This window comes from Podarcis muralis, chromosome 3, assembly GCF_964188315.1.
Source record: "Podarcis muralis chromosome 3, rPodMur119.hap1.1, whole genome shotgun sequence".
In the NCBI taxonomy this organism is placed as follows: Eukaryota; Metazoa; Chordata; class Lepidosauria; order Squamata; family Lacertidae; genus Podarcis; species Podarcis muralis.
In genome coordinates this window covers 72,158,578-72,186,140 of record NC_135657.1, presented here as the reverse complement: position 1 = coordinate 72,186,140, position 27,563 = coordinate 72,158,578, and the positions used below count along the sequence as shown (strand labels likewise).

Below are 27,563 nucleotides of genomic sequence, written 5' to 3'. Positions count from 1 at the left end.
CAGCCTTCTCCGCCTTTACGCTTTCCTCTGCCTTTACTTAGGCTGGAGAGGCCCTCATGAAATGATGGCGCGCCCTTCCTCCTGCTGCCAGTGGTTATTTTTTAAAAGGAGACATGCACTCTCTTATTACACGAGATGCGCTGGAAACTGGTTTTTCGGGGTTGAGTGACCAGGGGATCAAATGTCTTCCACTACACTTCAGGTTCGGACACGGGTGGCGCTGTGGGTAAAACCTCAGTGCCTAGGACTTGCCGATCGTATGGTCGGTGGTTCAAATCCCCGTGGCAGGGTGAGCTCCCGTCTTTCGGTCCCAGCTCCTGCCCACCTAGCAGTTCGAAAGCACCCCTAAGTGCAAGTAGATAAATAGGGACCGCTTTATAGCGGGAAGGTAAATGGCGTTTCCGTGTGCTGCGCTGGTGCTGGCTCGCCAGAGCAGCTTCGTCATGCTGGCCACGTGACCCGGAAGTGTCTTCGGACAGCGCTGGCCCCCGGCCTCTTAAGTGAGATGAGCGCACAACCCTAGAGTCGGACACGACTGGCCCGTACGGGCAGGGGAACCTTTACCTTTTACACTTCAGGTTGATTTCTGAGGGCGTGTGGGGTTCTCTTTATCTCCCAAAAGATGCTGGGGCTCAGACGTGCCTGGAAGCCCCATCCTTTGAGACTTGCGCTTTGATACACGTCCCAGATTCCTCTACCTGCTGTAGGCCTGACCTGGATGGAGGAGGCACGAGGGAAACCTCTCTCTTTGACGCCCTTCCTTCCCCGGGCGCCGAGGTCCCACGTGGCTCCTTCTTCCGTGCGCCGTCTTCAGCGTCGCGCTCTCCTCGGCGCGGACCCCATGGGCGGTGACCGGAACTCCGCCGTCCTACCTGAGGCGCCCGTGCCAGGGAGAGAGCAGCTGCTGTTGGCGCTGCAGGCGGAGGCGGGCACCGCTCGCTCGGGCGTGGCAGGCAGGCAGGCAGGCTCTGGCATTCAGACAGTTGGCGCCTCCGCAGGAGCCGGCTTTTGGCGCTCTCCTCTCGAGAGCTCCCCGCGCCGACTAAACGGGAAGCTCCTCTGAGGTGGCCGGCGAGCTCCGGACTGAGGCTGCCGAAGGAGGAGCGCGAGCGAGCGGTCATTAGCTAGTGAGTACAAAGCAAACCCAGCGCGGTTTCTCAATGGGCCGGAGAAGGGCGGGAAATGGACGTCGTTGGCGCGCGGGAGAAGTTGCCGCGAAATCCCTGCGGGCCAGAGAGGAGCCTTATCTCCCCAGTCTTGCCGAAGGGTGGGGTGGGGTGGGGGACTACAAACGCTTCCTGCCTCTCATTGGGCGGCAAGGATGCCCTAGCCGTAGACCTGAAGGAAGCAAGAGCTAGCTGGTTGGAAACCGCGCACCTGGGGCCGAAGTCCACTTTCGCTCAATCGCGGCAGCCCTTGAAGCCGGCAGGGGCCTCAATTGCGAGCCCAGGGCCCCGCCGCCCTCGTGGCATCCAGATGGCTTTTTTTAGGTGAGCGCGCGGAAAGAACTGGAGATGGATCTTCGTCCTCTCTAGGCAGTTGGTCGCATGGCGTCTTGCTGGGCTGTAGAGTTTAAACGCTTCCGTCCTTTCGCAACACAATTATTGGATTGTTGCCAAATATCACAGGATTATTGATGTACGCTGAAAGAATGGGGGAAATAGCTTTGTTTAAAAGAAAGCTAAACGTATCTCCTAACAACGATTATAATTCAGGCTAAATGTATTGCAATCTAGAATTTGTTTTATTTTTGTCTTGAATACTAAAAAAAGGCTTGTTTTTATCCATGCCACAGATTTTAAGTTGACACAAACTGTGGCTGATAACAGGAACATTTATACAACTTTTAACCTTCATACAAATTTTAGCAAAACTACTGCAGAAGTTTACTGCTAAAGGTGCCCTCTGATTTACCTTTACTTCAGTATCAAAGACACATTCCTGCTTAAGGCAGGTGCATACATAAAATGTAAGCAATTCCTGTAAGTGTTTATATGCTTCATTCATTTGACTAAAGATATGAGGAAGTTTATGAATGTTTGCATTATAAGTCTTTCACATAATAATTATGTTAATGTGAATCATTATATTTAACTAAAAATGATGATTATGTTACATGTAAAGATAACCTTTTCATAGAAAATTCTATGGTTCAGTGAACAATTCAATTTCAGGGGTTTTTTTTTTGTTTTTTTCAACATATAAATGTTTAGTAATGAATTATGTGTCTTGAAAGAAACATTTAGTCTAACTTTCTTTCCTTTTCTTGTTCTTCTTTTTCAGTCCAAAGCATCCTCTGCAGAGTCTTATAAGGAAGAAAACAAAAAGAAGCCAGTTTTGGGAAAGTTTGGAAATTTTTTTACTACAGGGAGAAGAAAAAATCCCAAAAACACATTAGAAGCTTCTTTAAGACCAAGTGTTAAAAGTGCAAGCTCGGGTTCGCCTCACAAGGGTATCGCTCCACTGGCATCAATAGATATTGAAGACTTTAAAGATCTGTCTAAAAGTGAGGAATCTCTTATTGACCAGGTTTGCAGTCAGGACCAGGAAAGGATACGAAATACTGTTAAAGACACAGAAGAATATCTCTCCAAAAGGGATCTGACACGATTGTATAATGATATTGTTTCAGAATGGAACACTAAAGGAATTAATTCTGACAGTGAATTGTCATCTGATTGGCGCAGCAGCAGTGAGACAATAAAAGATACATTATTTGATAGCAATCTTACACTTCAGACACTGGAAGCAGAGAATGATCTAGTCAGTGACACAAAAAATACTACAACTCCAGATTTCTTTAGAAGTTTAACTAATATATCCAGTGAGGACCTAGAACATAACATATTAAACCACAAGGAATTAGTGGATGTTCATTCATGTTCAGAATCAGAATATGCACCATCAGAGGAGCCATCTATTTTGGAGTCCAGTGAACGTGCCCACACTTCTAGAGTGTTGACATTGGATATTTTTCTTCGTAGAGCTGAACAACCATATTCCAATGAACCAGTGACTGTTGTATTAGACGACTGTAGTAACACAATGGATAAAAAATCTGCAGTAAGGAGATCTGGAAAGAGGAGAAAATCTCAGTCCTCCAGTGACATGCCAAATGGGGACAGAAATGTAACTGAGAATACTGCAAAAGAAGAACCTGTTTTTGATGGTATTGCTTCAGATTTGGTTTCAGAAAAAATAACCACCCCTGAAAGAAAAGCTAAGACTTCTCAACAGATGAATTCTCCCACAACTAACCATGACACAAGGACTGGAAGTAATCACAAGGGACTTACTAAGACAGAGTTAGAGAAAAACAAGCAGCAGACCCCTACTTCATCCCCATACAGGAGGAAATCCTTAAAAAAGAATCAACCTGACACAAGTCCGCTTTCACCCACAGGCTTGAAGAGTCATGGGAAAGATTCATCCACCAAACGACAAATTGATGGTGCAACAGATAGTAATCCAATATCAAAATGTACTTCAGCAGAGAAGCTTTCTTCTGGTGAAAGCACTGTAGAGACTCCTAAAATTTCTTCTATAGGCATCACAAACAATAGCACCGTGTCACATTCTGAAAGAAGAACAGAGTCTAAGGTACCAGATATTGTCAACAATTCTGATGGCAGTGCTTTGCTGCGCACTGACAAGCAAAGAAATGGCGAGTTGGGAACTACAAATGGAAAGCAAACTACCTCTGGTTTGGATGGTGCAAAAGAGAGAAATCCATGCTTTGATGTTTCCAGAACTGTCACAACAAAAGTTAGTCTGTAAGTAGTTTCATATTTTAAATTACATTGCTTGTTGCAATAAGATGTTCATTAAATCCCTTGATAAACATGTATTATAATTGCTAAATCTGTATCCTAATTGCATGGATTCCATGTCAGTATAATATTTTGACTACCTCACAGGAACTCCAATATGTTCTACCACTGCAAAAGTCCACTTAGTATTTATGTGACTGAAGTTGGTATAGAATATTTTCTTCTTGTTAGCTTCTATTATGAAGCTGTGTATTGCCACCCTTTGTCTCACTCATTGTTAAACTTTTCCTTACTTGGGAAAAATTATAAGTCTTGCTATGGAATATAATTTTTTTTAAAAATTAAATAGCATTCATTGTCTATGTGTCCTCAATAATATTTTCTTTGGAGAAAACTTCCATTGTGCTTATTGTAATAAGTATCTGGCTAAGGGCCAAGGGTTCCATATAAATTTCTCCCAGTGGTTGTTTTTTGTTTCATTAAAAAATGAAAACGACCTCTAGACTAGAGGCTACCGTCAGAAGTAGAGGAAGACCAAGTGAGGAAGAGCCACATGACCCTCTCACTGCTGCTATTTGTCTTCTCATAATTATCTCCCTCAAGCTGCCTTTTCTTCCATCCGTTGCAGTGGGGGGGAAGGTCCAAGCGAAAGCAGCTTGAGGATGATTGCCAGAGGAAATAAACAGCTGTCGGGGTGGGGAGGGGATCCTTCCCCAGCCCTTCAGTCTTTTGAGTCTATGGGTGTTCCTGTGGATGATGATGACTAAGAGAGGAACTGCAATGTTGGGGGAAGGTTACAGAGTACTTAACTGTAGCATGCGGTTTGGACCTTATACTGAGTAACGCTACTGGCCTTTGTAACCATCTTGTCTGGCAGAGGTTTTCTAGTTTCAGGCTGCCCTCGTACTGCTATTGAAGGTCTTTTAGCTAAGGTTGGACTGAGTATCGCTGTTATGTTGAGCATGGCTGTATAGTTCCTAAGCTATAGTTGATAAATCAGTGCCTTTTCAAGAACAGGAACAAATTTGTCTCTAGCTCAGTGGCTGTGAATTTTTTCTTGGTTTACTTGCTTGAGTCATTTAGAAGGATCTGTGTTGTGGAATCATAGGCCCAGACAGCATTTGAAATTCAACTGGTCGGCAGTCGCTTTTTGCGAGTAAAAGAGGTTTGGTTTTTACTTTTGCTAGAATGAAACTGCAGCCACGTCTCTTACAGGCTGCTTTTCTGCTTGATTGCTATTTTGGTTTTAAAAAACTTGTCTTTTGCACATAGCATTTATTCCATTTTCAGCTAAATCATCCACCTTGTCTTCATTTGCTTTGCAATCGTGTAAAAAAATGTCCCTAGACATACTGTTGTGGCAACTGAAGACTAGGTTTAAGGTGCCATTTGGCTCCCAGCTTTTATATCTCAAATACTGGGCCCAGTTCATAGACGTGCAGGGCATACCCATGTGTTAAGGTGTTTATGGCAAGCGGCTCCCTCTGCAGTTATGGCAGGTTTAACTATTCCAAAAAGAAACACAAAGTATTGGGGGGGGGCAATTCATTGCCTCTTAGAGCTGTGTCCAACTGTATTTCAAGATGCCACCCTGCAGCACTTTTAGGAACAGGAATTGGATCTTAGTTTTATATATGTTGCTCTTACCTCTTCTTTGTGCCATAATCACTAGAATAAGTGACGTAGGGGCTTGATGTGTAGTGCTGTGGGGCAAAGTATTATTTTTAAAGAAGACTGAAATATGTGGCCTTCAGCACTTATTTAAAGGCATGAGTGCACTTTTACAGCTGTGTCAAGAAATGTGAGACTTGCCACACCTTGAATTATCTTAATGAGAAAACCTGGTAAGATAATTGCGTGTATTATAACACAGCACTGCACCCTCATCATTAAACAATCATTTGAAACAAAATTTTGGAATCAAAAGTTATATTTCATTTAGATGCCGTCTACTAAAGACACTGAGGAGTAGAATATATTGTGGAATTTGATCCTGGGGTGGGGATAGTTGAATATCCTTTGTACTTTTCTTCAGCTGTGCACTGATAAAGCTTATATTGGACATTGAATCAGGTTTTTTTTAATAGTTTTTGAATGAACTTGTCACTCATTAATTTATGTGATTTGGACTGATTTATATAATCTTTGGGTCTGATTGTCTAAATACCGGGTGGGGGAACGGGGACTCTTCAATTTTGTATTTTTTAAGGGTGCTGAATAGTTAAACAAGAACTTGAGCTTTTCTCCCACTATAGGGTAATAACAGTTTCTCACTCACTTTATATGATGCCTGTAAGGAACTGAGTCATTAACCACTCCTGATTCCTGAGGCTTTTAAAATACGGTACCTGTTGAACTCTCTAACATCTTGCAGCCCAATCCTATAAAAATATGCTCAGAAATAAATCCCACCGAATTCAGTGAGACTTACTTTGAATTTTTAGCTTTGATTTTACATGCATCTTATTTGTAAATGCAACAGAAAAGATACAGCTTTAAGGTAATAAAGCAGTGGAAGTCTTAGTTGAGACCTAAGCTGTCAAACATTTATAATTATGGGTGGGAATAAAACCATGTTCTCAAGAAGATGACACATTCACCATGTTACTCATTTAAGTAGTTTTTTTGTGTGTAAGTTGTAATGTAACAGCATGTTATACAGAAACTTAGAAAGCAGAGCATCTGTGTCTATTCAGAAATGAAAATTCAGTTGCTCTGCCTTTACATTGTATACTGTTATTAATTGATTTTCATATATTATCTGACTATGATAGGTTGGTTCACAGTGATGCTTTGTGAGCCACTGCTTGTCTGTTTACACAGAATTAAGTTCACTGACAATATCATAAAATGTGGGGTGGATTACACTAGTGTTAAGTAGAGCTGCTTGAACAATCATACTCAACAATTGTTTATTAATGGCTCTGCAACATAGAGTGAAGTATTGAACAGAGAGCCACAGAGATACCCTAGGCCGATTTCTTTTCTTGTTTTTATAAATGACTTGGATCGGAGTGTGAAGGGGATGGTTATCTGATCTGCAGATGATCAAAAATTGGGAGGAATATCTAACACCGTATAATATATCAAAATCGTAGAATTGTAGAGTTGGATGGTTTTTAAATAGCTGGAACATTGGCTAAAACCAACAAAATTAAATTCAACAGAAAAGTCTTGTGTGTAGGTATAAAATAAAAAATAAAAGGATGAGAGGCAGACATAACAGTTTTCAAATGTCTAAAGGACTGACATGCAGAAGATAGAACAGACTTATTATCTCTTTCTCCGGAGGGCAACAGAGGTGGAAATTTCAGTGGAGAATATTTTGGGTAAATATGAGGAGAAACATCCTACCAAAAAGAGCTGTAAGTTTTGTTTGACAGTGAAACATACATCTCAGAAGGTGGTGTTCTTTCCTTTCCTGGAGCTATTTAAACAGAAGCTTAATGGCTATTTATTAGGGGAAAGAAGTTGCATTATGCACTGCAGATTCTGCACTGAGCAGCAGTATTAGACATGATGACCTCCAAGGTCCCTGCCAACTCTGTAATTGATTTTATGTGTGTTTAGGGCTGAAACCTTAATTTAATATATTGAGCTTCAATCCTAAATACAATTTATCCAAACTAAGATTCATAATACAGTGGTTCTTTCTTCTGGGTAAAAATGCAATAGGATTGTTCTGTAAAGCCAAAATTGTATGCATGCTTACCTAGATTTAAGCCTTGAACACAGTGGGACAAACATCTAAGTAAATATGCACAGAAATACAGATTTGCTTGGGTGGAAATACTTGCAGTTGTACATATACATTAAAATCAAAACCACTAATATCTGAGGAAGCATTGGGCTGCAAGACTATAGCCTTTCTTTGAATAAATTCAATTGAAATAAACAGAATATACTTGCAGATAAATTTGCTTAGCAGTAGGGTGTTAGTGTCATTTTCCATGATATTCAAATTAATAATTCACTAGCACCTTCCCTTGATTTACATTGCTTTTCTGTCCTGACACATCTGTTAGCATAGTTTGCAGTGGAGACTATGACTTATAACTGTAGGCGTTGTATTACGGGAACTATAAATCATTTATAAGTAGATGTTGTTTTCCCTTGTTTCATTTTAATAGAATGGATCATAGCTTCAACATCTGTCAAGGGTTTGGGTCAGTCTTTTAGGAAGATATAGATCTTTTTCTTAACCATTTGAGTTTGCATTCTCATCAAGTCTTCAAAAGAGAAACAGAAACATACACTACAATTATCCAACTAGACTATAACTCAAATATTTACTTCAGCTTTTACAATTTTTTTAATGAAAGTATGATGGCCCTCTTCAGGCAGTCTTCTTCAGTGTTAAGTTTACAAGTACAGTGGTACCTCAGGTTAAGTACTTAATTCGTTCCGGAGGTCCGTACTTAACCTGAAACTGTTCTTAACCTGAAGCACCACTTTAGCTAATGGGGCCTCCTGCTGCCGCCGCGCCACCAGAGCCCGATTTCTGTTCTTATCCTGAAGCAGAGATCTTAACCCGAAGCACTATTTCTGGGTTAGCGGAGTGTGTAACCTGAAGCGTATGTAACCCGAGGTACCACTGTACATGGGGAGTCATGGGGACACTAGCCCCTTGCATTCCACCCAGAAGCATGTAGACAGCTGACCTTAATTTTTCAGAATCAGTGCTGTATGCAGTAGCAGTTGGTTTGCTGGCATGGGTGGTGTGGCATTGCTCGCACTTCCCAACACCAAACATTGTTACTGGCTACTATGACAGGAGAGGAGCTTGAAACAGTACAGATGCAGCAGCAGAGCCAACCCAACACTCCCACTGCTGCCCCCACACTAAGCTCCCCTCCCCCTTACACCTGTCCTTCTTGGTAACTGGCAGCAATGTTCAATGTTGGAAAGCCAGGTAAGCAGGATTGCTTTGCTGACTGCTACTGAGTACATGATTCCAGCTAATTCTGTCCATTAACAGTCAAATTTTCAGCACAATATTCAGCAGAAACTGTAGCCTCTTCAAGGGAAGATCCACATAGAGCACATTTATCCAGTCAGGAAGTTACCAAAGCATGTATCCCTGTGGTCAGGCCATCTTCATCCAGGAATGGCCATCGTTGATGAACCAGCTGGAACTGAGCAAAAGTACTCCACACAACTGAAACCATCTGGGCTTCAAATTACAGTGCCGAATCAAAGAGTTTCCCCAAATTAATGCAAGTTTCTTTAGGGAGAGTAAAACCCATCTGGAACAGGCTGGGTTAGAAATATTCACCATTCCATTACTGTTTTTATATTGTAAACCGCCCTGTGATCTTTGGATGAAGGACAGGATAGATATTGAATAAATAATAATAATACTGCCTCCACTCCATTCCTGCCTTCAAGCAATAGTCCGGCATCTTAGATCCTCCCATTCTATTGGCTCAGTCTTCATGAGCACATATGAACATTTTTCTTGCTAAACAGGTAAAGTCAGTGTCTGCATGTGTCTACAGGACTGTGAACTGTTGATGCTAAAAAGATGGCATAATACATCACAGCAGCAATCAACTTTTAATTACATATGAAAGTATGTTAATGGAGTGCATCCATGGTGTACGTTTGAGTAAATAGGAAGTGTGAATAGCGTTTGTGTGTGAGAGAGAGAATTGCAAGTGATTTGCAGTCTATAATTTCTGAAAGAAATAAAGTGAGCTCTTGTGAGAGTAAATAATGCTTATAAATCTTTCTGATATGTTGTTGTTTGTTGAATTTATATACCACCCTATGGCCGGGGGGTCTCAGGATGGTTCACATAATAAAATAGATTGTAAGAAACACTTTAAGTTAACTTGCAACTTAACAAAGGTAAAAGGAAATAATTGTATTAATGTATTTTCAATAAACCCACATTCTAAGGAATGATATGTTTTCTGTTAGGTTTTCAGTAAGGCTATTCTTAAAAAACCCCACACAACCCACTGTCCTAACCATATATATATTTATTTCATTTCAAGGAAACTAACTCTAAATACGTTTTCTTAGGACCGCAGACTTTACGCAGCATTATAAAATTCATTTGTCTTTTTTATGCCGAGTTAGACCAGTGGTTTTCAACCAGTGTGCCTTGGCACACTGGGGTGCCTTGAATGATGGTCAGGGGTGCCACGGGCAACACTGGACTCTGTCCCTCTTTCTTTCTTTCTTTCTTTCTTTCCTTCCATCCTTCCTTGGATGCCTTCTCATTTCTCTTCCTCCCAAAGGCTTCCACAGCTGTTTGTTGCAGCAGCCCTGCCTATGAGCTCCCCAGATGAATGGTGCGTCTGGGACTGGCCAGGGAGTGCTGTTTGCCAGGAACTGAGAGAGCCTCGGAGTAAGCAAGCAAGCCAGTGAGGGAGCCCAGCCAGCCAGTCCACCAGCCCTTACTGTTGGGAATGGACAGACAAGTGGGAGGCCAGGCAGGCAGGCGCTGAACTGGCCTTTCTTGTGCTTGCTGTGTGCTGAAGGGGAGTCTTTCCACCATGCAGGCCCGGCAGTGTTGGCCTCACATTCACCTTTGGCCAGTCTCGGTTGTTCCACTGAGGCTGGGGGCATCTTCTTCCCAGGCCCCTGGGGGGCAATGTGATGAGGCACGTCTCTCTGGGGCAGTGGAGGAAGCTCAGAGATCAGGGGGAGCAGCATCAGTGGATGCCTGGAGGACTCCCAAGGAGAGGGGAGAGGAAAGGAAGCTGAGGGAACACTCCACAAGGGAAAGTGTTCAAAAAAGGATGAGAGGCTGTCATCTTCAGGCAAGGGGTGACATAACTGGGCTCCTGAGCCCCACAGGGGTGCCACAGAAAGAATGTAGTTGGTCAAGGGAGCTGTGGACTCAAAGATGTTGAAAACCTCTGAGTTAGACCTATAAGGATGTTTCTTTAGCAGAAATTTTGCTAGAATGTTGTGGGTTCAATTCAGATTTTCCCTGAGTGAAAAATCATTCCACTGATTGAAGGGGTGTGTGTCAATTTTCACCTCCACAAAATCTGCTTCTGAGAGTTGGGAGCCCCTCTAGATCAGTGTGTGTGTGTGTGTGTGTGTGTGTGTGTGTGTGTGTATGCAAAAGAAGGGGGAATTGGCAGATTGGAGTGTTCCATGAATGGAAGGAGGCCTTCTGTCAGCAGTTTGACAAGTCTGGAACCACCCATGCATATTTAATTAGTACATAAGAAGAACTGTGCTGGATCAGACAAAGTCCTGTTTATTTCAACACTCTGTCCTTAGAGTGGTCAACTAGATGTCCATGTAAAGTTCACAAGCAGAACCTGAGTGCATTTGCACTTAGAGAATAATAACTATACTCATATAACACTTTCCTGGGAGTAAGTCTCATGGAAGTCAATGAGACATACAGCACAAACTTATACATATTTACAGGGGGGCACTCTTAGTGCCGTCACTATCTATTTTAGGCACCAGGTAAAAACATTTTTCTTTAGCCAGCCCTTCAAAGCGTAACTCTGAATATTTTTAGTTGAGTGGGGTTGGGTTGGATTTGCTCTTTTATGCATATTATTGTCTTTTAGGTTACTTTTACTCTGGTTTTTAATGGTTATGTCACTTTGAATTTATATTTTTTGGAAAAAGTGACTAAATGTAATAGTAATAATGATAATTAATAGCAGTAAGTCCCCTTATATTGAATGTGGCTTACTCCCTAGCAGGTGTATTTAGAATTGCAGCCTTATTTTAAGGAGGCATGCACATAGGATTGTGCTAGAAATAAAATACATCTTTAAAGTATTGTTGACAAGGACTGTAAAGTAATTGTTGTATTATTTTGTTTTTACAGTCCAGCTAAACCAAAGAATGTAGAATTAAACCTTAAGGCGTCCAGAACTCTAGAAGATGTGCAAACTGAACAAGATTCTATGGACAAAGCTGTTAAAATTAACTTCAGTATTGCCAATAAAATATCCATGTTTGAAAGCAAACAAACTAATCAGAACCAATCTGCTGAGATCTCTTCTTTAAAAAAAGGTTCTGTATCAAATACATTTGTTGGCAGAGCAAAGCTGAAATTTGGGAAACAGCACCCTGAAAGTGAGCAGACCAAAAGATCAACAAATAAGCCAAACAATCGACAGAAAGCATTGCAAAATGGTGCAAAGGTGAAGGATGTATCTTTAGATATAAAAAGCAAGTCTGAAGAAGGGATTCAGTCAAATATTATAACTAATGAAGAAATTGGAAATGCTGCTGAATCTCAGTTTAGTCAGAATGGAAAAGTAGATGATAACCATGTGAGTGTTTTTATTTCTAAAAAAGTGGATACAGAATTAGCCAATGATAATTGTTTGCCTAAAACGCCATCTGTACTACAAACTGAAGAAATTGAAACAATCCAAAATGATAACAGGAATACAAATGTCAGATCCATATCTCCTGAAAGTGGAGAGGAACTTTTCTTGAAAACAGACATGCATTCTCTAAGTAAAGAAGACCAGCGTCTCCTGCAGCCTGACCCAGTGACCCCCAAAGTAGAACACAACATGACTTCTCAGACTGAAAATGAAGACACAAAGATGACAAATACGTTTTTGGAAAACAAACAGATATTCGAGCAGAATTTCAGTGGACAACCTGATTCAAACAGTGATTGCAATGTCCCTAAAGCTGGCAATGAGGATACCATTTGTGATTCCCCAGACATGACGAAGTTTACTGAAACTATTAAAAATCTAGACAGCTCTATTTGTGTACCTCAAAAAAAGAAAAAACCCAAAGTTCCGAAATCTCCAGCACCTCCCTTTGCTATGCCTCCAATTCATGAGGACAATTTAGAGAAAATATTTGACCCCAATATATTTACAGTTGGTTTAGGAATCAAAAGAGACAAACCACGAGATTTAGCCCCATCCCTGCAGCTGAAATTGCATAGTCTAGAAACAGAGGCTAGAGTCAGACCCAAACGTGCCTCAGCTGAGAACAGCCTTCTTCTCCAATCTCTGAAATTATCCAACAGACCAGACCTTGCACTTACCCAGGAAATAAGTGGGAAAGAGAGCAAGGATGGTACCGATGGAGACATTAAGAGATCTCGACTTGAAAAGAGTGCCATATTCTCAAGCCTTCTATTACCTGCAACTAAAGAAAATGTGTTTACTCCATCTGTAACATCTATAAACACTATCACAACAACTTTTGCATCTCAGAAGAGTGTTAATTGCCCAGGAGTCCCTCCTCTAATATTTGATGTGGCTCAGAAATCTGAGGTAATAGGACAAACATCATATAACTACATATAAACTCACATGCTATGTATGTTGTATTATACCTTAGCAGTAAACAACCACTGTTACATTTTATTGTGCTGTTCAGTCTCTTTCAGATTTCAAAAATCCACAATTTATGGAGAAATATTTGCAAACTGAGGATCCAAAAAAAGAGAGAATTTTACAAATGTCTAACTTTGGAAACCCTGACACCAGTTTTTCAAGCTGGTTGAAACCTGGGCAGTATGAACCAAATAGCTTCTTACCAGACATTGAGGTGTGTTTAATGTTGTTTACCTACTTTTAGAAGTCTGTCTGCATGCTTTGTGTAACTAGAAAGTCAAATTGATTTTTGCTTTGCTTTCTTTTGTTTGATACTGGTTTGGTTTATATACATACCTACATACATTTTGTTGTTAGAACAAAGAATAGCTTGAATTGGAAATGACTATTTTCCAGGAAAAAAGATTATCTTTTCAGTAAAGTGAGATGTCATTAGCATGCTGCATTTCTCTAACCAAATGATCAAAATGAATCTGGAATGAGAAGATCATGGCTGCATCTAGGCACTACTGATTGCCCAATTAGCATAAAGGCAGGAAACAGTAGAAGAAAAAATATACAATCATACTGCAGTATGTCAGTTGTTGTTTGGATTCTGCTGCTGACCCCATCAGTCTTCACATCTACAGATTGTTCAGCAGTCAGTTGTGCTGAACCAGCATATGAGTTGGTTGAAAAGCCTTCTAGAATCACTGTAAGAATGCCTTCAGTCTGCAGCTGTTAAGAATGGTCATTTAAGATAGGTTTTACTAGACAAAAATGAAATGTAATAGTAATAGATTCAGCAATCATTTGATAAACCGACTCATCAAAACAATTTTAGACTGTGTTCCCACATCCCATTTAACTTGCACGCATTCAGCTTTACATGCATGGCAAAAAATTAAACAAAATGAAAAGGAACAGTGTTCTGGGGAAAAAGACACTGGCGATCACACCTGCCATTGAACGCAACATGATTTTGGCTTTAGGCCAATGTACCGTAACCCCCATGTAAGTTGCAGGCTTATTGTATGTTCCTTTAGAAATTCTATTCTGAATAATAAAAGGCATATTGGGAATCTATGGATTCATATATATTGCAGGTTATGTGTGTGGTGGAGCAGGGCACATGGTTGCACAGATACAATTTCTGGTGCTCCCCTCCCCCGAAATTAGTCTTCAAAACCATTCTGTTGTTGGGGTGAGCCTGGTTGCCATATGTGTGTCGTCCCATGACAGTTTTTTTAAGTTTGCAACTGTGCTCATGGTGCAAAAAAATTGGTGGCCCCTGCTGTATATCATGAGAGGCAGGAAATTGTTATGCTTTTGAAATATACTTCTGACATACATTTTTCATAGACCAAGTTTTATGTTAAAATTAACAGTGCAAGAATGGAATAGGCGCAGCAATATTGACTGAAAACTCCTAGAAAGCAACCATCTTGATAATTTACAAAACAAATCAGACTTGATTCAAAAAGTTTCTTCCTACCAGCTATAAAGATATATAGCTTCTTCAGAATAATCGGCCGTACCACATGGTGCATTGGGTGGTATGAGCTATTTGCAGGGCTGGGCTACAGTAATAAAATGCATACTCATGCCTTTATTGGCTAAAGGTGTAGTTCAACAGGCACTCCTTCCATACAAAGCCCCTGTTCATTTTAGTGTGCTGTAAAATGACAGTGATTTGTGGTTGCAACTTCAGCATGTTCTGCATAATATATCTATGCAAACGTAAGGGGCAGCTTTAAGTGGCTTAATGGTTTGCATGGGCAACTTGAATGTGTGGTAATGTGTCAGTAAGATTTGAAAGCATGCCAAGCACTTGCAGGCCGTATAGCCTTAACCTGACCCCATTTTCATAATACTAAAGTGTGACTTGTAAACTGTTTTAATGGATGTATTTTTTGAAGCTAAATACACTAAATGTATTTCAGCATTTCCCAAGATTAGGTAAGATATATCTCTTTTACAAATTAATTTCTTATTGTTTGTTCCCTCTGCTTTAACAGGCATTTTCAGGAAACAACCAAAATAAAATTAATCCTAGACCTGGAAAGGTGAGGTGATCCCCACCCCATTGATTACTGTTTTCCTTTATTTTTCCTTGTTGGATTAAAAAAAACTGAAGTTTTCCCCCTATAAATACAGATCGTTATCTGCAGTAAATCAGACCCTTTCGAAAATGCTATTGAAGTTTTTCATGATATGGAGGACTGCACCGCTTGGGTACTGTCACCTGTAATTCTAGTTAAAGTCGTCAGAGGATGGTAAGAATAAAATGCTCGCCCTACAGCTAGTTTTAAATTCAGTCTGCATGTTCCCATTCTGCTTTAACATACTTTATTCACTCCTTGACTGTATGCTTCTAAACTCAGTTTGGTCTCATGCCTTTTTGCTTAGCCTAGCTTGAGTAAACTCATTTTCACTAGTTTATTCTCATGTGTGTTGAGGCATGTTTTGAACTGTTCCAGCGTGTCTGATTCTTGATCTGATGCATGTAGAAGCTTAATTTGCTCATGTGTTCCTATTTTCCTTCTTTGATGTTCTAAAAAGCTTTTCCTGTGACCTTGAGTAACTTCTAATTTTATACTACGTTGCCTTAATTCTCTTGAAAGATTACTGCTTTTTGGCTTTGAAAAGACCAACAGGAAAGCTAGATTACTGTTAGGGGTCTTTTAAAAACACTTCCTGAAGCTTTGATTAAAAACATCAAACAAATTTACATTGCTGGATTATCAAGTGATAAACTGTTTCACTTGGCAGAATTCCTGCAGCTTCCAGTCTGCTGCTGAAACCAAAGGCATACAGAATGAAACTGATAAAGTTTAGGGATTTCATGGGGTCATCAGAGTTTGCTAGTCAAAGCAAAAGAGGTTGGTTTCAATGCAGGAACACATGTCTGTAATTATCTAGTTGTCGTTTAATACTAGTCTTTTACCAAACAGCAAACAAATACCACGCTCTATGCAATAAAAGAAACATAGTTCTTTGCACCCATTAGCTATATCTACAATTGTTTTTAAAAATACATTTATTATATGCCATTTTTTCACAATGTGCCCAAGCAGATATATAACAAGATGGAAATGTCAAAATAAAAATAATTATGTTTCAGTTTAGCTGTCTGAAAAGCTTGTATTTTATTTATTTGTTGTGATTTGGTTTGTGGAGAGTTGTGGCATAGAGCAAGTGACTCAACACCCTAGAATTAATCAATTAGTTTGATATTCCAGCACTGTTTAGTTAATTGCTTTGTTCCATTGTGGTAGGCTGCTTCATCTGCTTTGTTCAGCCATTTTGTTTGATTCATCCAATGCGAAACTTGCAAAACCAGAATTAGTTTTATGTTGTTCAGATTTCCAACTTAAATTGATGTTAATTGCAAATTGTTGGTATGTCTTAGTCATCTTAATACAGTTACATGGCACACACTTTCCCCTATCCTACATGCAGAGGCTTCACACATGCCATTATCCAACTGTCCATTTCTTTCCAGAATCCCAGCATACATCATTCTCGTGTTTTTTATGGGATTACCATGCATGCTTAGATGTTTGGAGAAAAGCAGGCTATTGGATAGCTGTATGGGAGAGCCTAACATTAAAGATGAATCAATGTCTTCTTTTCTCACGCCTTTTAAAGTTCCTGCCTTTCTTCTTCATCCTCCTCCTTGACTTGTAATTCTTTCCAGCTCCTTACTTTCTTTCACCTCCTCAATGTTTCCTGTCTTTGACTTTCTTTATTAGCTGTTCAGCTTTTGAAATAACTTCGAGTCTTGACTCTACTGTTTTGACCTGCCATCTGGATTTGGCTGAAGCTCTGTACTTTCAACACCTGATATCTGGTTTGGTCTGACTTCTAGCTCTATGCTAAATTATCTTTGGACCTCTGTTTCCTGGTTTCCCACTTGGCTATTTTCTTGATGTCCATTCCGACTTTGATCTTTTGAGGTAGACACCACCCTCTCCAAAGTCTTGACAACATCTCTCCACTTAGTGACAGGTGCTCCAGGTGAAGTATGTTCATATTCTTATTTTGGAAATACTGAGTTATATATATCTGTGTTCTTTCTTCTGATCTTCTCACTCATCTTGCTCACAGGAAAGTAGATGGTTTGTTACAACAGACCATTATTTCACCATTGCTGCCCTAGTATTTGAAGACATTGCTCTTTCCCTATGGTTATTTCTTTCATTACATGTTAATCATCTTTCTGTGTTGCACTAGCATTCTTGATTATAAATATGACATTGCTATATATTGCATCTAGTTTTCTGCTATATAGTTGTATAGTTAAACCACTACTGTGATATCATTATATATTGGCATTTCTCAGTATGGCCAATCCATTACTTGTATTTGTCACCTCTAAATGCTCTGCTATGAGTACCCCAGTTTATATTGACCTTAAACCATTCTCTTTACCGTTTTTGTTAATGTGAGAGTAATGGTAAACTGAATGCTTTAACTTAAAATAAATTTGTAAATAAACTAATTTGCATGAAAGAAAACGAATGATTCAATGTTTGTTTTGGTGTTTTAATTTATAGTTGGATTCTATATGAGAAGCCAAACTTTGAAGGGCCCTCTATTCCTCTGGAGGAAGGAGAAATTGAATTTACAAACCTTTGGGGTGAAGAACCACTTGATAACAAAGATGAATGCAAATGTCCTGAGCCTGCAGTGATTGGTTCAATGAGGCATGTAGTAAAGGCAAGTATGGATATGAGTAGACTATAGATTATGGCTTAAACTTTATAGACTATGGGTGATTTGTCTGACATGGTAGACCAAACTATGGCTTACCAAGTCTGTACAAATATGTGGGCTCCGGGAGAGGAGAGGAGCTTGCAGCCACTTTACTCCTTCCTGCTTCTTTTGGGTGGTGCCAATTGCATAGGCCGATTCCAAGCAGTCAGGATGCCTCTATGATTGGCCCCTCCCAGTTTCAACATGGCAGCAGTATAGATTAGCAACTTGCTACAAGGGTGCTCTCCTGTAAATGCTAAAGGGGCACCACAAGTATGTTTTGTCTTTCCCTTTGCTGCACAGAATAGACTCAGTCCTAATTTTATAATTTATCATTCTATCTTCATAATTTTGCCAGGATTATAGCATTTGCCGAATTGACCTGTTTACAGAACCAGAAGGGCTGGGTCTTGTAAATTCATACTTTGACGACACGGAAGAAACTCGATTTGGTTCTGCACAGAAAACGTGTTCTATCCAAGTGCATCGGGGCATGTAAGTATATAGATATGCATCCTTAAAAAAAGGTGCTAGTTTATAGTAGATATCAAATGCCCAGATTTGGAAATGATACATTTATGCATGAGGTTATACATTTTTTTTTTGTTCTGTTGTGTAGTAAGTGATGATCATATAAGGCATTGGTTTTCAACCAGTGTGCCCATAGCACCTTGAGGTGCCTTGAATGAGTCAGGGGTGCTGTGGGCAACACTGGCCTCTGTCCCTCTTTCCTTCCCTCCCTCCTCTGATGCCCTCTTGCATCTCTGCCTTCCAGAGGCTTGCACAGCCGTTTGTTGCAGCAACCCTAGCTACAAGCTGCCTAGTCAAATGGTGCCTCTGGGCCTGGCCAGGGGGTGCTTCCTAGGCCCCTGTGGGGCAGTGTGAGGAGGAACCTCTCTTTGGGGTAGGGGGGGCAGCTCAGGGACCAGGGCTGGTGGCAGCGGCTGCCCGGAGAACTCCCAAGGAGGTGAGGAGAGGAGAGGAGGCTGACAGAACACTTCCCAAGGGCGGGCATTTGAAAAAGGGTGAGAGGCTACCAGCTCTGCAGGCAAGGGGTGATATAACTTGGCTCCTGAGCCCCACAGGGGTGCCACCGAAAGAATGTAGTTGTTCAAGGGACTCATGGACTCAAAAAGGTTGGAAACCTCTGATAAAAGGTATGATTCACTGATAAACATTTAGTGAAGCAAATATAATATAAAAATTAATATACAAATACTTAACATATCTACTTATTTATACCCTTGTCATCTTGTAATGCATCATTAGTTCTACCTGAGAGCAGGAAGACATTCAATTAAATCGGATTCTGGGCTGCAACAAATATGACTGTATTCTAAATTATTTTTACTCATTTTTGTTGAATAATGGAAAAGATTGCTGTCTGTTAAGTGCATTGGTGATTCAAAATAAATCATTAGTACATATCCCAGGATTGTATTAAATCGTTAAACTGAGATATAGGTGCTGACTAAATGTCAGTGATGAAACTGCCAAGGTACTTTTCAGAATGGGTGAGAATGATACAAAAGTCATACTAAAAGAAGGGGGGGGGGATTAAATGAAAGGTTTTCAATTGAGAATCAGTATCTGTTATAGTTTGATTATTTACCCCCACCCTACCATGTCACATTCTGGTAGACTGTAATAGTGAACCTTGGGAGTTGGTTTGTAAGTGTCATACAACTGTGTAAGTGGCTTTATCTTGATAATTAATGGAGTCACCAGTACTGATTTCATTAAGTGTTGTATCATAGCGTCATTATAAACACTGAGAATGAATCACAAGCATTGTCAACTGTAGTGGCATACACTGTTATACATCTGTCAACATGTCTGAATTAGAAGTATGTATTAAGAAAAATAAGTACACTACAGTCATTTTAGGAGATTATTTATGAGCTTTGAAATCAATGCTGTCTTTCAGTAATGATGATTAATTGCTGCAGAATGCAAATGATGGTGAACAGAAATTAAAAGTTGGCTATGTTTGTATGTATATGCCACAGTGAATACCTGAAATTTAGTGAATGCTTATAACCACTATATATTTATCCTTCAGAGTTATATTTTACCCTGATCAGTAATACAAAAAATATTTTATTTTACTGTTTATTCTACCCTGTTGTCTTAACAGTGGTTTGAAAGGGGCTCTTTGTCATCTCCCTTCTGGGAAATAGCTAGGATGAGGTGTCTTTAGCTTTAATAATGTAATAGCATCATGTTTTATCGCAGCATTGTCTGGACCTTTTTTCCCTTGTCGTTTTCAATTTGTAGATGGCTACTTTATGAAGAACCTGGTTTCCAGGGAATCCCTTTAATGCTGGAACCTGGAGAATATCCTAATCTATCCTTTTGGGATAAGAAAGAAGCATATGTTAGGTCCATGAGGCTCTTGAAAATGGTAAGATAATGATATGAAGACTACAGGGATGGTAGAACAGCTGTAACTTTATAGTGTCCCATAAAAGGGCTTCTTCCATTGGAGGAAAGAAACATTTGTTACATTTTTGCATACTTCAGAGTGTAAGAGGCGGCCTGCTGCATCAGGCCAATGGCCCATCTAGCCCAGCATTTTGTGGTCATAGTGGCCAACTAGATGCCTATAGGAAGCCTGTGAGCAAGGCAGGCTGCTTCCATCTTGAACTGTTTCTAGTAATTGAAATCTTTTAATAGCTGCCTCGTATTTAATGGGTTTTTTTGTTGTTTTTAAATCTAATTTGGCTGAATTTAAAAGGAGCATTTTTATTTTTATTCCAACAGATGGCACATTTAACTTTCAGACTTTAGAAAGTGAATAATATCTGTTGAATCATGCTTTTAACTTCTTTAACAAAATTAAAATTCAATGACATTTCAATTACCTTTCTTCCCTGCCCCTTCAATATTTGCAGGGTGGACGCAAAGTTGAATTTCCTGAAAGCCCAAAGGTAAAAATATTGTAATATGATTTTCCTATATAATAAAGTGTAATGATAAAAGTGTATCCCTTGAGCTATATACAGTTGTACCTTGTTTTGCGACCGGGATCCGTTCTGGAGCCCCAGACTCTAGATGAAAAGGACGCATGACAAAGTGCCGCTCTGCACACACAAGCAGAGCAGTTTGCACTTCTGCGCATGCGTGATTTAGCGCTTCTGTGCATGCGTGACTGGCAAACCCGGAAGTAACCTGTTCTGGTACTTCTGGGTTTGCTGCGGACGTTCAACGAAATGGACGCTCGACGAGGCTGACTCAAAACGAGGTACCACTGTATACTACTGTATACTGTATACAACTAATGTTGTTGTACACCCTTTCTGGTGTAAGTTAACAAGCTTACTGCTTTATCAATCATTCTCCCCTTAAAAAAGCTTTCTGGATTCAGTCATGTTTAGAGTACATTTATTAAAATCAATGGGACTTAAGTAACAAGTAACTTTGGTCAGATTGATTTCAGTTGGTTTTCTCTCTTGTACACATGACTTGGCAGGCCAATCCAACTCCTTACAGTTGCTGCCAGGATGCTGTGGAGCAATGAAGCCTCCGCCACATCCTGGTCACTCATGTCAATAGTGGAAGGTGGCGGTGGTGGTCAGGCACCAGGCCTGATCCCAGTGCCAGTTCTAGGCTGGACCCCATGTTGCCATCTATGAGACTGGCTCAGATTCCAGCAGATCCCAATCCTCTCAGCTCTGCCTCCTCCCATCTGAAGGAAACCTGTGAGCGTTCTACTGCATATTTGGCAGCCAGCAGGCACAAGTCAAATGACACTTCTGCTCAGTACAAACCCCCACAACCCAGCATAAGGGGGTTTGTGTTGCATCCTAAGTCTGGATCTGACTGCTGCTTAAAGGCAAGTAATGGGGTTATCAGTTGAATCTCTTGGGGAAGGGGATTCACCTGAGCCTAGGAGTGGGCCATCAGAAACTTCTATCTTATGTGGCAATGGTATTGATTTTTTTTTAAAGCCCCAATTTAAATAATGTATAAAGAATACTAAGGCTGAAATCCTACTTACTTGGAGGTAAGCCTTGTTGTATTCAGTAAGGTTAACTTCTGAATAGGCAATGATTAGGATTGTGATGTTAGATAATACATGTGAAAGCATATTGAGGTCTTGGAAAAGGCACAATATTAAATATTATTTACCATCTCCCTCCTTTTGTTAAAGGTCATTATATACGAAAAGCCATTCTTTGAAGGAAAACATGTAGAGCTTGATTCAGAATTAGTAGCTCTTGCTGTGGAAGGAAATGAAAAAGAAGAATCAGCAGAGCTGGAAACAGGAACACTCACATCAATAGGATCCATAAAAGTGAAGGGAGGAATGTAAGTATTGCCTGGAGCAGGTGACTTTTCAGCAGGCAGCTACTATAGTGTAGAGACTGTATTGTGTAACAAGAAGTTGACTCGACTGTCCATGTCCACAGCGTATACCTCCTATGAAGGATCATAATGAATGAGTCTAGGGTCCTGCAGCATGTATGCACAATGAGACAGACAGAGGAAGGAGGGTTGTAGTTCTATTACATTACAGGAAACACAATGGTCCCTTCATGTATGATACCTGCTAATTTCCAGAGTGTATGAAGCAGCCATAATACTTGTGTGATATGCAGGTTTGTGATAAGATGTTCCTTTGTCCCCATTAATTTACTCTTGAAACATTAGCTAGCAAACCTTCTTAATGCTGTGTTGATACTGTGATGTATAATGCAATCCTTCTGAGATCAGTAGGTAAGGATTGCAGCATATGTAAATATAAATGCCATATGATGCTTAATTTTAGAGATGTTGCTTGACTTCTGGAAGATGTATCTGACTTTAGTTTGTTACTGCTGTAACAGCAAACCTGCTTATCCTGGGAGTAAGCCCCCTTAACACAAAATGGCTTATTTCTGAATAGGCATGTATAAGATTGCACTGTTGGTCCACATAGTTCTTTCCCACCTTCTTTTGTTAAAATGTGAGGTATTAAATCGGATTAAATGTGGCTAAGTTGGTCATGTGTTTAAAGATCTCCCATTGAAATTGTGGGTCCTGTCCCTTATTTCATTTGCAGTTTTTATAACAATTTATTTTAATTATCATTTTTGCTGTTCATCTCATTATTTTATTTTTTGCCGTTAATGCAATAAGATCACATGTTTTGTACATACATTCTTTTGTTCACACGTTATACTACTACTTTTTCAAAAATTTTGTTTACCCTTTTTAGTTGGGTTGCTTATGAGAAGCCAGAGTTTGCAGGGCATCAGTATTTGCTGGAAGAAGGAGAATACCAGGAATGGATGGACTGGGGTGGTTATGATGAGCAAGTGCAGTCGCTGAGGCCTGTTCTAGGGGTAAGTTTAAAAATGATGAAAACAAGTGTAGACTTGGGAAAACACGTAATAACATTTGCGGTTCGCTCTGTTTTGCTTCATCCCACTGTCTTTGCATGGAGGGGGGGAATTGAGAGTGGGAAGACATTTTGCCCTTCTCATAAAATTCCATTCAATTCCCCCCCCCATGCTCCCCCATATCCAGTATGTGGGGTGGGTGGGTGGGTGTGAAAGAGGGAGGGAAACAGAAACCTGGTGGATCACAAACAGCAGGCCTAATTTGGATGTGCATCCAAATATGGAATGTATGGGCATGCATACAAAGGAGATGTTGGTTTGAATGTGTTTTTGAGTATGTATTCCATTGAAAGAACTGCTGCTTGACTAGACTGTATAGTAGACAGAAGCTTTCCTGGGGCTGCTGCCTGATAATGTGCAAGTTTGGGCAAACATTGTCAGCCTGCCCAATGCCAGGAAACAGCTATATAGCTACAGCAGCAGATGCCAGAGAAAGGAGGAAGACAGGGTGGATCAGAGAAGAGGGAAGAGTGCCAGGGATTTCAACCTCTCTTGTTTTCTCTGGAGGAGGAGAAAAGTAGGCAGGCACCCATCCTGGTGGCTAAGGGGAGGAACAAGAGCAAGTCAGCCTCTAATCTGAAGGCCAGGAAGGAATCTGGGAAAGAGCAGCATGGTTATTTGTGGCCTTGCTTGGCCCAGCTTGACCAGTACAGAGTGCTTTCATTTGGACTTCCTTTATTTCTCTTCTCACATTAAAGCTGGCCTGTATTCATCAACATAACTCTGAACACAGGACAACAGTTCCATCCTAGTGTTGTCTGTTGTTAAATGGAACCAGCAGGTTGAAGACAGAAGCAGTGCAATGCTTACAAGAAACTGCATCAGTGCTTTGATACACACTTCAGTGTATACCCATATTTAGAATCATAGAATCATAGAATCATAGAATCATAGAGTTGGAATAGGCCACAAGGGCCACCGAGTCCAACCCCCTGCCAAGCAGGAAACACCATCAGAGCACTCCTGACATATGGTTGTCAAGCCTCTGCTTAAAGACCTCCAAAGAAGGAGACTCCACCACACTCCTTGGCAGCAAATTCCACTGTCGAACAGCTCTTACTGTCAGGAAGTTCTTCCTAATGTTTAGGTGGAATCTTCTTTCTTGTAGTTTGGATCCATTGCTCCGTGTCCGCTTCTCTGGAGCAGCAGAAAACAACCTTTCTCCCTCCTCTATGTGACATCCTTTTATATATTTGAACATGGCTATCATATCACCCCTTAACCTCCTCTTCTCCAGGCTAAACATGCCCAGCTCCCTTAGCCGTTCCTCATAAGGCATCATTTCCAGGCCTTTGACCATTTTGGTTGCCCTCCTCTGGACACGTTCCAGTTTGTCAGTGTCCTTCTTGAACTGTGGTGCCCAGAACTGGACACAGTACTCCAGGTGAGGTCTGGAGTAAAGTGCTTTAAAGTTTAAGCTGGCATCTGCCCTTGCAATTTAAAGATGTGGAGCACCAATTCTGCAAGGCCACTTCTTTCCCCTGTCACCGCATATTGTTTTAACTATGCAAGGCATCTTTTCTCCTTCCAATTTAAATAAATCTTTTGAGTTTTGGAGTGGACTTCAGAGGAAGTATGTCTTTTACAGTGTAGGGCAGGGGTGGGAAACCTTAATGCACCCAACATCTGCACCCAAAACACCTGCTTAGAGTTATAGTCTTCTATCACAGAGACTGTATTTCTTTTGCCTTGATGGCTTTCTGTTGTTTTCTTTCTTTCCACAGAGTTTTATGCAACCTCACATGATAATGTATGCTGAAAAAGACTTTGGGACTAAAGGTTCCAATATAAGCGTTTCAGGAATTGTTTCCCATTTAAAGGATACTGGCTACGGACTAAGGACTCAATCCATAAATGTGTTAAGTGGAGTGTAAGTCAGATGTGTAGCTTCATTTTCATTTTAAATTGTTAATTTGCTGTAACGAGATAAGTACAAGGAAAAGAGGCCTGAATCAGTAACTTGGTATTACTACTTTGTTGTCTTTGTATGTGTTTCCTGTTCCCATCAGTTATAGCTGTTATAGTGTTGTGTTGCAGAAAGGATAATCTGTACTGCTCCTACCATGCAGATTAGTCTTCTAGATTAGGTGTATGAAATGAGAGCAACATAGCAATCTTAATCCAGCACCTATGGTCGTGTGTCTGTTGCTCCTAATTGAGTAATTGAGTACTACTAAACAGATATTTTCATCAGAACATGCATTGAGAGTGTACTAGTTCAAGACAGCCTTGGCAAGCCATGGTTTATGAAGTTGAGGGTGTGTGACACCCATCCTTTCACATACCAGCTTTGGTGCAGGGATCCTGGTTTGTATTGAGCAACAGTTACTTACTATGTCTATACCATGGAACTCGTTTAATGTCAGTTAACAAAGCAGGATAATAATCCAATTTTAGAAGAGAGGGCACGAGTGAACTGGCATGATGCACATTCCTGAGGGATAAATAATGGAATCCAGCTAGCCTTCCTTGAAGGAACAGAGGAATTTGAGTTCCTTTCTTCCATTACATTTTTATCTTTGGCTGCCATGTAGTTCTGGGAGTTATGTCTCAAGTGAGATCTGGTATTTTTTCACAGTTTATGGCTTCTTTGTGCAACATGTTTTTTCCTGCTTCCCACAGCAGTTTTTATGAATATATATACAGGATTCCTTTGGGTGTACCAACCAGGGAAGTTGCATATCAGCACTAACAGGAAGGCAAAACCTAGTTCTGCATCTTCCTTTTCTGGAATAATTGGCACATGGGTAGCACCAATCACTCAACTCATTTTCATGGAGATCCCATAGAGAATGAGTAAACAAACATAATTTGTGTGGATTTTCAGATCTGAACATTTGCAGCATAGCCTTAGTGTTTGCAGCACTAGAAGCCTGATACATTTATTTGTCCAAGAGACTGGCCAAGCCTGCTTTATTTTCAAAATTTCTATTGCATGTGATGTTCAAGTATAAACATGTCCCATTTCAGTTTGATCTTCATGGTTAACATACTGTTCATCCCTCCGTCACTTTGACTAAGCAGTTTACAGAGCATGTTGGGTGTGTGCTTAAGGCATATGCCTCAAATGATTAATCAACAGTGTGTTGATGGATCTGTCAAACATGAGTCAGAATAAAAGGAAATGGTAAACTTTTAAAATGTAAAATGGGCAAAACATACAGTGCTTTCATGCTAGGCATGCTTCATATGCCTGGTATAATTTTACTGAAATGCAACTTTGCTTTACTAGAGTTTATTATCCATGTCTTGAACTAAGAAACCTAAAATCTTGCTTCTTCGGACAGAAACGAACTATGAATAGTGAATAATAATAAAAAATCCTTCCAGTAGCACCTTAGAGACCAACAGGGAAAAGACCAATTGCAGTCGTCAGTCGTATAGTCGTCAACAGGTTTACCACACCTATCAGCCAATCACCCATTCCCACCACCCTTCTGAGTAATACCTCTCCCCACCCTCTCACTATATATAAGGGTCTGGTGACTTCTGTTTCAGTGTATCTGAAGAAGTGTGCATGCACACGAAAGCTCATACCAATAACAAACCTTGCTCGCTCACATTACTAGCCCAGTGTGAAATTAGACAATGGTACATATATCTCTTAAGTTGTTAGCAAACTATATTTATTAATTGGGCTATGCTAAATATAACTACCTGAACCGGACTTAAGAAAATTGCCTTACTTTCGAGTAATGATGTCATGCTTTACCATTTTTACCTTTCCCCATCATAATGTTGCTTAATATATTTTGGGTGTTTTGAACTGTAATGTGGGTGTTTTTAGCTGTGCTGTATTATTAGAGGCAAACAATATAATGTTTCATTCTGATGACTTTATAAAATCCTTGCTGTGTTTGCAAATATATTATTTTTACATGAAGCTAAGTACATTGAGTACAGCTTACTTAATGTCAGTCATTTCCTACAAGATTCATAATTAAATGTTTGATTTAATTGTTTTTTAAAAATACAATGCATCAATTAATTAGAGCATAAATCATGATTTTTTCCCCCACAGGTGGGTGGCGTATGAAAATCCTGACTTTACAGGAGAGCAGTATATCCTTGATAAAGGACTATACCCCAACTATGGTGCATGGGGAGCTAAAAGTTGTAAGATCTCTTCAGTTCAACCCATAATTTTGGTAAGGTTTGTTTGTTTGTTCTGCTGGGTTTTATTTTATTTCCTACCAAGCTAGCTTGCTCCGTATTTCATTAATCAATATTCTTTCCGTAAAATGTATATTTCTGGCGTCATATTTGTCTCTTTTTCCCTCCATTTATTTTAGGACAACATGAGTGATCATATGGGGAAATTTAAGGTAAAGCTTCCAAGCTTTTACATAGCAAATATAGCAAGCTGAATTGAGATA

At 40.2% G+C, this 27,563-nt stretch overlaps 2 protein-coding genes across 4 annotated transcripts in view; one reads left to right on the top strand and one right to left on the bottom strand.

The window, feature by feature from the left end:
• CRYBG1 (crystallin beta-gamma domain containing 1) overlaps window positions 1–27,563 on the top strand; it is an 88,256-nt gene that overhangs the window by 45,121 nt on the left and 15,572 nt on the right. Inside the window, exons 3-16 of the mRNA XM_028723071.2 lie at window positions 2,284–3,773; window positions 11,581–13,003; window positions 13,110–13,280; window positions 15,064–15,111; window positions 15,203–15,321; window positions 17,605–17,767; window positions 18,162–18,298; window positions 20,081–20,207; window positions 20,698–20,733; window positions 21,957–22,114; window positions 23,004–23,130; window positions 24,912–25,057; window positions 27,209–27,335; window positions 27,480–27,512. Of these exons, the coding sequence (XP_028578904.2) occupies window positions 2,284–3,773; window positions 11,581–13,003; window positions 13,110–13,280; window positions 15,064–15,111; window positions 15,203–15,321; window positions 17,605–17,767; window positions 18,162–18,298; window positions 20,081–20,207; window positions 20,698–20,733; window positions 21,957–22,114; window positions 23,004–23,130; window positions 24,912–25,057; window positions 27,209–27,335; window positions 27,480–27,512 (4,305 nt within the window). The remainder of the gene's footprint in view (window positions 1–2,283; window positions 3,774–11,580; window positions 13,004–13,109; window positions 13,281–15,063; window positions 15,112–15,202; window positions 15,322–17,604; window positions 17,768–18,161; window positions 18,299–20,080; window positions 20,208–20,697; window positions 20,734–21,956; window positions 22,115–23,003; window positions 23,131–24,911; window positions 25,058–27,208; window positions 27,336–27,479; window positions 27,513–27,563) is intronic.
• Window positions 1,616–27,563, bottom strand: part of RTN4IP1 (reticulon 4 interacting protein 1) — a 107,617-nt gene continuing 81,669 nt past the window's right edge. For 2 of the 3 annotated variants that reach the window (XM_028723082.2, XM_077926129.1), the window contains one exon: window positions 12,027–13,783. In XM_028723082.2, coding sequence (XP_028578915.2) covers window positions 13,529–13,783 — 255 coding nt within the window. In that variant the 3' untranslated portion in view covers window positions 12,027–13,528. Of the gene's footprint in view, window positions 1,644–12,026; window positions 13,784–27,563 lie in introns of those variants that run through there. The other variant, XM_077926130.1, reaches the window with a different exon arrangement.